At 36.8% G+C, this 13,735-nt stretch overlaps 1 protein-coding gene across 13 annotated transcripts in view; it reads left to right on the top strand.

The window, feature by feature from the left end:
* RYR2 (ryanodine receptor 2) overlaps positions 1 to 13,735 on the top strand; it is a 768,472-nt gene that overhangs the window by 365,584 nt on the left and 389,153 nt on the right. For all 13 annotated transcript variants that reach the window (XM_040464903.1, XM_040464902.1, XM_040464892.1 and 10 more), the window contains 2 exons: positions 1,155 to 1,311; positions 11,280 to 11,444. In XM_040464903.1, the coding sequence (XP_040320837.1) occupies positions 1,155 to 1,311; positions 11,280 to 11,444 (322 nt within the window). The remainder of the gene's footprint in view (positions 1 to 1,154; positions 1,312 to 11,279; positions 11,445 to 13,735) is intronic.

Genomic DNA, 13,735 nt, shown 5'->3' with positions numbered 1-13,735 from the left:
CTCAACCAACTGAGCCACCCAGGAGCACCACAAACATTCTTTTTAGAGTTACATTTTTTCTCTTTATAAAGTACATGATGGTATCCCCTTTATGTTTTTTGCCTTAAGTTCTAATTTGTTTAATAGCAACTTTACCATCACTATCTCCTTTTGAATTTATATGCATGGTAATTGCTGTCATTCATTTACTTTTAGTTCTTTAAAACATTATTTGTCAGCATACTTCTTGTCAATGATAAGACACTGTCTTTCTTTGCACATCACCATATTAACTGAACGTCTTGCATATTAGAGCCTTGTTTCCCTACCTTACTTTTGTGAGTCCAAGGTTCAGATACACACGACTCAGCTGACACAGCACTGTGCAAAACAAGGATGGTCTGCATCTTGAGTTTTCTTTTCGACCCTGTCTGAAAGTTATTTCGAAAAGCAGGTTTTAATGATCATAACTTTGCTTTTTACCTTTTTTCTGCAACCTTAGTTTGCATGTTCCGATTATTGTGTTTTACTTTTTTCTCTCTTGACCTTTTTAGAATTCTTTTCTCGGTTTGTCCTTTTTGCTGATGAGTTTTTAATGATATAACTGTTTCACATTATTAAAATTCAATGCCTAGGAATAGGTTTCTTTTTTCAAGTATGTACTTTGTATATATGAGCTCCAATTAATCAGACTTAAGCGTTGACTAAATTACCACTGTTTTTCAAGTCTGTGCGAATCCAACAAAAGTTTTATTTTTCCAACAAAAGTTTTTGAGCTAGTGAATCTAAAGTATTATTTAAACTTAAAATTTCTATCATAATTTCTGTATCTGTGACTCACGATTAGATGTTACCTTGGAACATAAGTCCTTAGTCATCTTTGCATAGAGTAGTATGTAGTGTGGATGGTGTTCTATTTACTTAAAGGTGAAGTCCTAGAGTTAAATTTCACTCCTATTTACTTTTAGGTATGTAACATTGACTGTTAGTTAATCATTCTGGATAACCATTTTGTTCTTTGTGTAATGAAATTAATACCACCAACATCCTAAGAGTTTTGAGAACATTAGGCAATATATTCAAAGCAAATTTCAATGTCCGACACATACATTTTAATTGCTTTTTCTCCTGTGATTGTGGATGCTGTTGGATCAAGTCTTAACTGTGTTTGTCAGGTGGAGTGGAAGCCACATAAGATGGGGCCAGCCCTTCCGACTACGCCATGTCACAACAGGAAAGTACTTGAGTCTCATGGAAGACAAAAACCTTCTACTCATGGACAAAGAAAAGGCTGATGTAAAGTCAACAGCATTTACCTTCCGGTCTTCCAAGGTAAGACAGAAAATATAATTTCGGTTTACGTGTCAGTATATTCCCATCACATTTCTTTCAGTGTTAGAAATGCAAAAAAAGAAATGATGTAAGAACATTTTACATGTCTTTCTAAATTTCCAGTTCCTCTTCTGTCCATTCCTTTCAGTAAAACTCTGCTCACGTGTCTCACCTGGTTTATAGTTCTTTGGTTGTTTACATAAAATGCATTCATCGGGCTTGTTTGTTTTCTTAGACAGGCACAGTTAGCACAAACCTCGTGCTGTTGTCATATAACAATATGATGGTAAAACACATCAAAACTTTTTCCTCAAAGACACATTTATTTACACATCTTCTCTTCTATGCGGATCTTTCTTCTTAGGTCTTTTGAATCATTTGTAGGAACAAGACGTCCTAGAAAACTCTTTAGATCTCTAATGAGAATCCCTTTGAACCAGGTGATGAGTAAAATAGAAAAAAAATACATGTGCATCAAAGTCAAGGTGGAATGCTGGTGCTCCAGCACAACTGAGCCCCTCAGGACCTCATGGCTGGTCCCCAACTGATCAGCCCCACAATGCAGTGGATTCCCAGTCATGGTTCATCAAAAGAGCAAATGTCCTGAACAGTGAGGAGTCTCAGGAATGGGTGAAAAATCACATGTTCAATTGACCAATGCCGAGCACCTATTGTATTCATTTTTATCATATATTTCTGTCCTTCAGTGAATGAAGGATGAAACTTGAGCATAATGGTAGGAATGGGGCTGATTACTGGGTAGTTTTGTTGCAGAGATGTAGAACCTCATGCCCCTGTTGTAGCTGGGAGAGACAGCAGTGTAGATAGCTATTCCGTGTGGTGAAAAATAGACAAAACTGCTAAACCTGAATGGACAGTCTCAGACAGGACCCGCGTCTGTGTATTTGTTGTATGGGCCCCACAAAGGGCTCTGAAAACTGTATCTTGTGGACCGCTGGTGGACAGTTGCTCCTTGTCTCTGTAGTTGGGAAGCACAGTTGATCTCATTGTGAATGAGCTTGGTGTTGAGGGCTTCTTCCTCAAGCCTAACTCAGCAGAAGAGGGGAAGGGTGCTGGTTTATCCACCGATCACACCACAGTCAGAAAAAGACAAAAAATCAGCTCACTAAAGAGGGATCAGTTATCTGATGGTAGAAGCTCTTTTTAAGTAAAAAAAGAGATGGTACCTATTACAGTGACATACAGCTTTATTGTAGAAAATGAGAAAAACTAAAGGGAGCACATGATATGCTAGCAAAATCTAATTTAGCAAAATAAAATCCCAGAGAAGTAGAAGAACCTGAACAGTCATATCACAGTGAAAGACACTGGAAAAGTTTTCCACACTGTAGCATTTGCAAAGCAAAAATCGAACAAAAATTAGAGGCAAAAGAGAAAAAGTGAAAAAGAGGCGTGCTGATTGCCTCCCATAACAAATAAGGGCAAAAAATATTTTTTTAATTGAAAAATCAGGTAATGGAAGTATAAGATATTTAACAGAGAAAAGGCAAACACTAAAGTATAATGAAATTTACTAAAACAAGGTGGTGGAAAAGAGGGAATTTGGTGAAAAAAAAAAAAAAAAGAGGAAAATACTACCATTCTTATTGTGCACAGACCAGTCCAGTAGAAAGAGGACAAGGCAGGGGCGCTTGGATGGCTCAGTTGGTTAGGCATCCAGCTTCAGATCAAGTCATGATTTCACGGTTCATGAGTTGGAGCCCCACATTAGGCTCTCTGCTGACAGCAGAGAGCCTGCTCTGGATCCTCTGTCCCCTTGTCTTTCTCTGCCTCTCCCCAGCATCGCACACACACTCTCTCTCTCTGGAAAATGAATAGACATTTAAAAAAATTAAAAGAAGAAAGAGGACAAGGCTTTGCATAGGCTGTGCATAGAATAGGCTGTGCATAGCCATAGAAACCCACAGTCAACAAAGACCATAGGCCATTTAGCAAACAATTAGAAAACAAATAAATGTAAAAATAGAAAATCTAAAATGTTGACAGGTGGAGACTCAGTGTATTTGCCTTATTATTACATAAAAATGGGCTAAAATTACAATTTAAAACAGTCATATTGGATCATGAAGTATAAATAATGCTGACATAATGAGACACTTCTAGAACAATCTTATCTGGAAAGTTTGTAAATTACAAGATGGTTAATTGAATACCAAGAAAATACAAACCAGAACAAAGCAGGATGTCTGATTTAATATCAGATGAGGAGAAATTCAGGCATTGAAAGCATTGAGTGAAAAAAAGAAGGATACTTCCTAGTATCAAAGAGCAGAATTCACTGAGGATGTAAACAGTTACCAAATCTTTATACCAAATAAAATGACATAGTATTAATATTCAGTAAGCAAAACCTATAGGAGATACAAGAAGAAATAAAGAGAAAAACCACTGGTAGGATACATGAAGTCTGTAATTTAATTGTTTTTAGTGGGGGGATTGTTTTACTGAAATAAAATAAAACCTGTGCAGGTAAGTTTCATCATTCTTTGTTATGGCAAAAGCTTGGAAAAGACTCAGATATTCAACAAATATAGTTGATAGGTAAGTGGTATTAGCTATTAGAATATACAGATCTGGAAAAATATCCATCATAATATTGTTGAGTTAAAATAAAAAGCAAATCATAATGTAACTTAAAAAAATTATTTATTTATTTATTTTTTTTACTTAAAGAAATCCTTGGGGTGCCTGAGTGGCTCACTTGTTTAGGCATCTGACTTCGGCTCAGGTCATGATCTCACGGTTCATGAGTTCGAGCCCCGTGTTGGGCTCTGTGCTGACAGCTCAGAGCCTAGATTCTGCTTTGGATTCTGTGGCTGTCTCTCTCCCTGCCCCTCCCCTGCTCACACTCTGTCTTCTCACTCCTTCAAAAATAAACAAACATTATAAAAATAAAAAAGTAATTAAAATCTATGATGAAAATTGTTATGCATTTACATGATAAAGAAGCATTGAATTTACAACCAACTAAAACAGAATAAAAAGTCTTTATAGATGAAGTTATTTTTAAAATAAAGTATTTTTTATATTGTCAAGATTTTAGAGAAAATAGTGTAAATTGATTCTCTCATTCCTGTGTTCATTTCTACATTTGAACATGGCCCCTGGTCTTTGAAATAAAGACACTTAAAGGTGTATATATATGATGGAATACTAACCTCAAATAAGGCTGCCATTGAGATTAATGATTATGGATCAAATGGCAGAAATAGAAAGAACAAAACATTTTCGGGATGTAGTTTTTATTATGTCATTTTTACTTGGAATTTTTTATTCTTAGTTCAAAGAATTTTTAAGATGTTTTAAAACATGCACACTTATGCAATGAAAATAACAGCTAATAACTTATTATATGCCAAGTAGTGTACTAAGCACCTTAAGTGAATTACCTTGTTTAATCCTAGATCAAGCCTATGAAGCTTAGATACTCTTTTCATTTTAATTTTTCTTTTTAATGTTTTAATTAATGGCTTATTTAGAAAGAGAGAGAGCAAGAGCAGGGGAGAGGGGGTAGAGGGAGAGGGGCAGGGGGAAAGATAGAGAGCATCTCTCTTGGGGGAGTTGATCCCACGACCCTGAGATCACGACCTGGGCTGAAATCAAGAACCTGATGCTCAATCAACTGAGCCACCTAGGAACCCCATTATTTTTAATCTTCATTATGCAGGTGGGAAACAGTGGCTTGGGTGAGTTGTGTGACAGCTCCAGATTTTGGATGCAAATACTAAAACTAAAACCCTCTTTAATAAGAAAATTTATTATAATAATAATAATAATAATAATAATAATAATGGCAGGTAGAAAATATATGTTGCTCACTTGGAATAGTCTGACTATTATGGTTGTTTAGGGATTGATTAAATATCTAAAATATAAAAACAAAGTGGAGAATTTTTTTTCTTATCAAAATAGTTATGCAAAGTTATGGAGATGGATTTTGTGTCTAATCAGGATTAAATTCAAAATAAACTTTTTCAGTTACCTTTTTTCAACAATGTTTGATAGCATAATAGAAAATAATGCCAACTATAATTTTACAGAAAATAGAGAAATTCAGTAATAGTTTTTATGCTGATTCTTTCTAGTGGCAATCTGCACGAGAATGAGCTCACTGAAACCTTTTGTGGTTAAGATAAGGTGTAGCAGTCAAAGTTCAACCAGAGAAGCGGAGCCAGCATGAGACATGTGTATATTAAGGGATTTTTATTATGTGGATTTGCTTCATGAGATTGTGAGGGCTGGCCAAGTAAGCCTAGAGTCCGTAACGCAAGTGGCTGGAAATAAAGATGATGATTGGGATGGAACGCCACGGGCCCTAGCTGCTTAGGGAAAGCCTAAGCCTTCTTTAAAGGGTTCACAGTCACACTGATTAACTGTCACTCACCCATAGTATTTGTTCACAGTCAATTCAATACAGACTTTAATTACATCTGCAAGATCGTCTCACCTTTGCCATAGAACATAATCTGATCACAAGTGCTATCCCATCATACACACTGGCCCAGCCCACCCTCAAGGGGTGGGGTTTATCCAAGATATTAGAGGACTTCTAAGGCACTGTGACCTTGTTTGCCGCGAGGGAAACCCCTCAAAGATCCTTCCAGCACAAGAAATGTTATAAGGCCTTTCTCTCTACAAACACACCCACCAGTGTATCTTCGTGAGATTTCTAAACAAACACCAGGGACAAAGAAAGCTATGTATTTTTTATACACCTGCCTTGGATGGACCGAGCTTGGCCTGGCATATCGGTTCCAGTAATTTCTCTGACCCCGTTACATTTTTAGATTCACACTTTTCAGTGACCAACCCTTTTATGTTTAAGTATGGCACCATATAAAAGCAAAAGGGTATATATATATTTTGACGTTGAGCTTTTAGTTTTCCTAACTTTAACAATTATTTGTTTAACGGAGAACTGGCTGTTACAAAAACAAACACACCGTCCTCTAAGGATAAAGGCCTTTTTTTATTTTCCTTCCTATCAGCCACTTGGTAGAATAATTTGGATGGATTTAAGGATGGTGTAATTGGAAGAATCTCACTGAACTACCTGGTTCATATAATGAGAACATAATCCTACATGACTAGCTTAAATTTCTTAATGGGCCTCATTTGGTATATGTAATGCCTGTATATCACTTCGTATGGACAGTTGATCACAAATAGTTTTGGCTTTACTAGTCAATTTCATATGCCCAATGCCAAAATGTCACTTAATATTTTTCACGCTGATCTTTTTTACTTCTAAAACTCTTTTGGTATTCATTAGGAAATCACGTTTTCTAAGCATTCGTAAGTGGAATTATTTGAATGTTAGACTTGGGAATAGTTTCTGAAGGGGTATGCAATTTTTTCCCCCAAAAACTGATTTATTAATTTAGTAAATCTTTGTTGAGAATCTAGGATTTGCAGGGACTGTTCTGCTCCTGGGATATGGGCCACTGAGGTGAAGGAACCAGACATATAATTCATGCCCTTGAAAAACTAATTAATAGTCAATGGGAAAGAAGGCAGTTGAGAAGTAATTTCAGTGAAGTGCCAGTATCTCTCTCTGGTTAAAGTATTGTGAGTTATGGTTGTCCATGAATCACAAGAGAAAATGTCCAAAAGATCACCTAACAGTAAAAACAGAATCCTTTTCAATAACTCTAGACTGTGTCAAAAAAAGTTGTTTTCTTTCTGAGCATTTGTATGGTCCTCAGATCGCAAGACTATTCTTTATAGGATGGAAAATTAGACTATTTAAAAATGTATGGATGTTAATGAATGCTAAAATAATAGGATCTAAACACTTTCTCAATTAAATGCAGAAGGTATGGGAATTAAATCTTTATCTGGTCTTTTGAGGAAAGTTTTTACCTAATGGCAAAGTACTTATTATGTCAGAGTGCTTTTAAAAGCATTCTCATCTTGGGGGCCTGGGTGGCTCAGTTGTTTGAGCATCCACCATTGGCCTAGGTCATGATCTCATGGTTCATGAGTTTGAACCCCACATGAGGCTCACTGCAGTCAGCCTGTCAGTGTAGAGCCACAGAGCCTGCTTTGAATCCTCTGTCCCCCTCTCTCTCCCCTGTCCCTGCTTGTGTTCTCCCCAAAATAAATAAATATTTAAAACATAAATAAATAAATAAATAAATAAATAAATAAATAAATAAAAGCAATCTGATCTTGAGATTGGAAAATTTCTACTAACCTGCTTTCAACTTCATTGTCTTCTTAGTAATTCCAATTTGATGTTAAGCTGATCCAATTAATTTTATATTTCAATTACTGTTTTCATTTTGCTATTATATTTCATTTTATGTAGTTTATATTTCTTCACCTGAGAGTCCCATCATTTTATTCATTATGCGTATATTTTCCTTTATGTCACTGAACATATTTTATATTTACAATGGTCACTTTGAAGAGTTTGTCTGCTGGGTTGCCTGGGTGGCTCAGTAGGTTGAGCATCTGAGTCTTGATTTTGACTCAGGTCACGATCTCACGGTGGTGGGGTCGAGCCCTGCATTGGGCTCCCGCGCTGAGCGTGGAGCCTGCTTAAGATTCTCTCTCTCCCTCTGCCTCCTTCCCCCTAAAATAAATTAACAAAAAATAAAGTCCTTGTCTGCTAATTTTAAGGGCTATCTGTGCATCATTTCTATTCCCTATCGTTATTCTGTTTTCTTTGGTTTGGGTCACAGTGGTTTTGTTTTCTTAATTTAGTATGATCACTTTTTCTTGTGTTTCACATATACTAATTTTTGACAGTATCTATTGGGTATTAGAAATGGTAGGTTATAGGGGTGCCTGGGTGGCGCAGTCGGTTAAGCGTCCGACTTCAGCCAGGTCACAATCTCGCGGTCTGTGAGTTCGAGCCCCGCGTCAGGCTCTGGGCTGATGGCTCAGAGCCTGGAGCCTGTTTCCGATTCTGTGTCTCCCTCTCTCTCTGCCCCTCCCCCGTTCATGCTCTGTCTCTCTCTGTCCCAAAAATAAATAAACGTTGAAAAAAAAATTAAAAAAAAAAGAAATGGTAGGTTATAGAGACTCTGAATTTTGTTAAGGTTTTTTTTCCCCCCCTGAAGAGTGATTTTAGTTTCAGCAGGCGGTTAACCCTGTTGGACTGAAACTCCAGTTTTGTTCTCTGTTTTGCAATGGGCAGTTGCTTGTATTTTTGCAGTTACATCAGCTTTCATCTGGTTTCATTCCGCAGGGCATAGTTTAGTGGTCAGCAAGAATTTGGGTGAATTTTATAAGCAGACTTCGCAGATACCTTTTCACTACAGGATTTAGCTCATCTAATTTTCCAGCTGCTTGTGAGCCTTATGGTGTGTTCTCTGATATCTCAAGCCAGTAAGGCAGCAGATTCCTTCCACATGAGCTGCAAGCAGATTGGGCAGGGTATGTCCCAAGGCAAAAGGCAGCCTTTAAAGTTTATTTATTTTTGAAAGAGAGAGAGAGAGAGAGAGAGAGAGAGAGAGAGAGAGAGAGAGAATATCCCAAGAAGGCTCTATGCTCTCAGCATGGAGCCCTATGCGGGACTGCCCTACACAGGGCTTGATCTCAATTGTGAGATCATGACCTGAGCCAAAATCAAGGGTCAGATGCTTAATCAGAGGAGCCACCCAGGCATCCCAAAAGGCAGCTTTAAAAAAATCACATGGGTACTATTTTTCTTTAGAGAGAAAAATATTCTCCGATTTCTCCCTGCTTTTGATCCCTCTTAAGGATCTTCAGATAGATTCTGGAAAGTATGTCTTCTAAATTTTACAATTGTTCTCTCTGGGAGGATTAGTCCAACTCCACTACTCTATCATTTCCCAAAGCCAGAATAATTAAAAAAAAAACATGTGTTGAGTGAATGCAGAGTATTAGTAAAATTATTACTTGTCTAACCTGGATACCTTATTTCTAGTAAAAGAGGCTAGTTTTATGTTAGGTGCTTTTAGTAGCTGTCATATTCTTGACTCATGTTTTGCCTCTGCTTATAATTGTTCAAAGCATCTGGATTATTTTTACCTGAATTTCTCCTTCCCCCTAAGTCTGAGTTACAGAAAATGACAGGAAATAAAAGAAAGAAGGAGCATGAATGGCCTTTATTCTTTCATACAGCAAATAATCACTTTACTTTTTTCTAATGTTATTTTAGCCATTCTTGCCTGACCTGAGGCTCAGAGATAGTCACTAAGACACTCTACATGACGTACTATGGTTACAACTAATTCAGAGAGAGATGTGAACTATTTAATAAAAAGCAAACAAAGCATAACTTTACAATTAGTAATTGTGACTTCTCAAAACACAATCCACAGTCTGTAAAAGTAGGCTACCAACTAACTCCCTTGGATAAAAAACAAAAAAACAAAACAACAACAAAAAACAAGAAAGTTAGAATGTTAGAGGCTCATTGTTTTATTTTGAGGAGATAATTACATTGTTATATTTTCCCCTAGAATTTAATTTTCCCATTGATAGGGTTGGAGCAAGTAGATTAGTAGTTTGTCTTGTTTGATAGAATGAAATTGGGATAGCTTAATTATCTGTTTTATTGCAGATTCTTGGAATAGTGTTTCAAGTTATTTGCATAATGGTTAAATCAACTTAACATATAATTGTATTCATTTTCTTACATGACCTTGACCTTTTGTATTAAGAATTTCAATTCATTTTAATTTCCAATTGTTGGAGTGTTCATAATCATCTTAGAGTTATTAGTATTAGTACAGTGTGCAGATCACATGAAAAAATCTTATTAGAACTTTGTTTTGAATTATTTTTATTTGAAGTATTCCTTTCTGTATAACAGCCATAAAGTTTACTCCAACCTAATGTTCAAAAACATTTGTGTAACTATTAGTAATTTTCAACTAATTGTGTAACTATCACCTCAAACTAGTCTCCAAAAACATTTGTGTAACTATTTTGAAAGTTGAATAAGGAAAGGCATAGATGAAAGTTAAATTTATCAACAAAAGTTAGACCAAAGAGAAGAATAAGGAACGACAAAAGGAGATCCGGCAGCCAAAAGAGGATTAGATTATTTTGCTGTTATTTTAAGGACTATACAGAACTTCAAGACCTCACATGTGCCTGAAGACCAGAATTAAGCATGGGAGGGAAAACTGAAAGTGCATGGTGAAGAAGGAAGCATTAAAAGAAATAGGGACTTATATATTTAGTTGGTGTCAGAGGATCGGCTGTTCCTTCATGGCACAGGGCGCTTACCCTCGTAGCCCTAGAGGAGTGAATACTTCCATGGTCCACGTTGGAAGTGGCCCTTGTGGAAACTGAATTATAGCTTTGATCAGTTCAAAAGAAGCCATCACTGGTATTAACATCCTCAGCAATATCCATGTCAGCATTATCAATACCATTTTCATGGTCAGAATCATTAAAATTTAGGTAAGTGTTTATTTTATCCCAGGAACTGGGCTGAAAAGTTTACATGCATTAGCTCATGCTGTCTGATACTGTGGTGCGGGGGAGATAACTTTTGTTGTCTTTCTTTACAGATGAGAAACCCAAGGCTTATAATGTTTAATTAAGTTATCCTAAGGTCACAGAGGTAGTAAGTAGCAGAGACTGAACTCAAAACAGGATTTTCTGTTCTTAATATATGCTGTTAACCATCAACGATGAAAAAAAGAACATGAAGCCTAAGCTACTAATTTTAAGATCTCTGGTTTGGAGTTTGCCATTAAGCAATATAAAATGTTATAGCCAAAATAATGTTCTATTATTATGAATAATTCAGGGTATGTTTATCTTTATAACTTCCTACTTCAATTTTCAGTACAGCTTGAACTGCTGGAATGGAATATTTGACCATTAGTATTTTAAAGGATGTCAGAGGGCTGAATATTTCAAGGGACATATTTACAGTAAGGCAAAGTTCTTTCAATATAAACTAGTATTTTTACAACATTTGCTTATCTTTTTTTTTTTCTCTCTCTCTCTCTCCTTAGGAAAAATTGGATGCAGGGGTGAGAAAAGAAGTCGATGGCATGGGAACATCAGAAATAAAATATGGAGACTCAGTATGCTATATTCAACATATAAATACAGGCCTGTGGCTTACTTACCAGTCTGTGGATGTGAAATCAGTGAGAATGGGATCCATACAACGTAAGGTAAGATTACATAAAAATGTGATTTATAGCCATCGTTTTTTGTTACGATAAAACACCAACAGAAGGTAAGAGGTAGCTAACACTGTGGGCCACCTGCAAAACACTATTTACATGCAAAAGGTCAAATCCCACCATAATAATCTCTTTGGTTTTTGTGGGGTGAACAATGCCAGATGTTACATAACGACTTTAAATATCAAGTGAAGAAATACACTCTTTTCTGGATTCTAGCATAGTCTACCTACTTCACTCTGTTCTCCCTGTTCCTGCCTGAGTTGTATTTCTAGAAAGCAGGAGAGCTCATACACTGTTACGGTTTAGTCCTCTGCTGACAGTCTGTTTCTCATAAGACAAGTACTATGCTTCTTGGTAGTGATATGATACCCTTCCTGACCTGACTCTTATCTCATCCGTGCCCCATTCACCTATTCATTGTCCAATCTCTGGGCATCGTCTTTGGTTTTCTCAGCCCACCAGTTGTACCACATTCCTTGTTTCTCAAAAAATCATGGCTTTGAAAAAAAATGTCAATTCAGATCCTCTACCCATTTTTTGAATCAGATTATATTTTTGTTGTTGTTGCTATTGCTTTGTATGAGCTCTTTATGTATATAGGATATTAATCCCTTGTCAGTTATATGGTTTGCAAATACCTTCTTCCATCCAGAAGGTTGACTTTCATTTTGTACACATGAAATTGATATGCTATGTTTGTCAGCTATACTTCAATAAAAAGCCAACAAACACACACAATTTGGGTTATACACAACTGTGCTTTTGCAAACACAGTTGACCCTTGAGCAACATGGGACTAGGGGCACCAACCCACGTTTAAAGTCTGTGTTTAACTTTTGACTCCCCTAAAACTTTACTAGTAGCCTACTGTTGATGGGAAGGTTCACCAATAACATAAATAATGAACACATTTTGTGTGTTATATGTATTATATACTGTATTCTTACAATAAAATAAGCTAGAGAAAAGAAAATATTAAGAAAATCCTAAGAGACAATATATTTACAGTACTGTACTGTATTTATTGAAAAAAAGCCATGTGTAAGCGGACCTGCGTAGCTCAAACCTATGTTGTTCAAGCGTCAACTACGGTTGGAATGCCGTTTAAAACTTTTTTTTCTCCACCCAATTTCTATCTGTCCTGCAGGGGTTAAGTTTAAAGATTTTAAAAGTTCTTCTTGAAAGTCTCAGTTTATCTCCTGTGCCTTCCTTTATGTTTTCATAGTATTTATGTATAACTTAGTAAATTTTTTTTAAATTTTTTTTAACATTTATTTATTTTTGAGACAGAGAGAGACAGAGCATGAATGGGGGGAGGGCCAGAGAGAGAGGGAGACACAGAATCGGAAACAGGCTCCAGGCTCTGAGCTGTCAGCACAGAGCCCGACGCGGGGCTCGAACTCACGGACCATGAGATCGTGACCTGAGCGAAGTCGGACGCTCAACCGACTGAGCCACCCAGGCGCCCCTAACTTAGTAAATTTTATATGTAGTCCTGTGCTATTTCATTTACTAGGGTACCTCTCCCTTCCCCTCCTCTCCCTTCCTGTCTCCACCCCTCCCCTCTCCTCTCTCCTCCTCTCCCCTCCTCTCCCCTCCCCTGTCCTCTTCTCTCTCTGTCTTTCTCTCTGTCCTTCCTCTCACCCTCCAGCTCTCCATCCCACACTATTTGTGAGCTCCTTTAGTACTATAGTACTAAATTGTTCATATGTCATAATTTTACACAGAACCAAATAACACCACAAGTATTATTTCTACCGATGTGAGATGTTGGAAAGACTGTAGTGGAGCAGAAATCTTTATTTCCAATAGACTTACTAATCATAACATATCTACATTCCAGAATGGATTTTTTTAGGGTTATTGTGATCTCTTTGGAGTGACCAGTGAGGTTGGAGGCTGATTCTGCTTTGATTGAGTTGGGCTTAAGTCATCTCTCTCCTAACTTAGAGCTTTGGATGGAAAGCCAGGGACAACTCTCTTGTAGACCCATATGATCTTTGTGATGAGATCATCTCTTGTCTTTGAGGTCTTTGAGCGAGGCTCATAAATTCAAATGCATTTATTCATATGCATATGTGTATATATACATATAGACACACACACACACACACACATACACATCAGTAATACCATTCTTGTACCTAATAAATAATGAGAATTCCATTATATCATCTAATATCCTGTTTGTATTCATATTTCTTCTTTTGTCCCAGAATGTCTTTTATATCTCATTTCATATCAGGATCCAATCAATGCTCATGCATTTTTTTGGA

This window comes from Herpailurus yagouaroundi, unplaced genomic scaffold (assembly GCF_014898765.1).
Source record: "Herpailurus yagouaroundi ecotype Mexico unplaced genomic scaffold, PumYag 530, whole genome shotgun sequence".
Classification (NCBI taxonomy): domain Eukaryota; kingdom Metazoa; phylum Chordata; class Mammalia; order Carnivora; family Felidae; genus Herpailurus; species Herpailurus yagouaroundi.
This window is presented reverse-complemented; position numbering and strand designations above follow the sequence as displayed.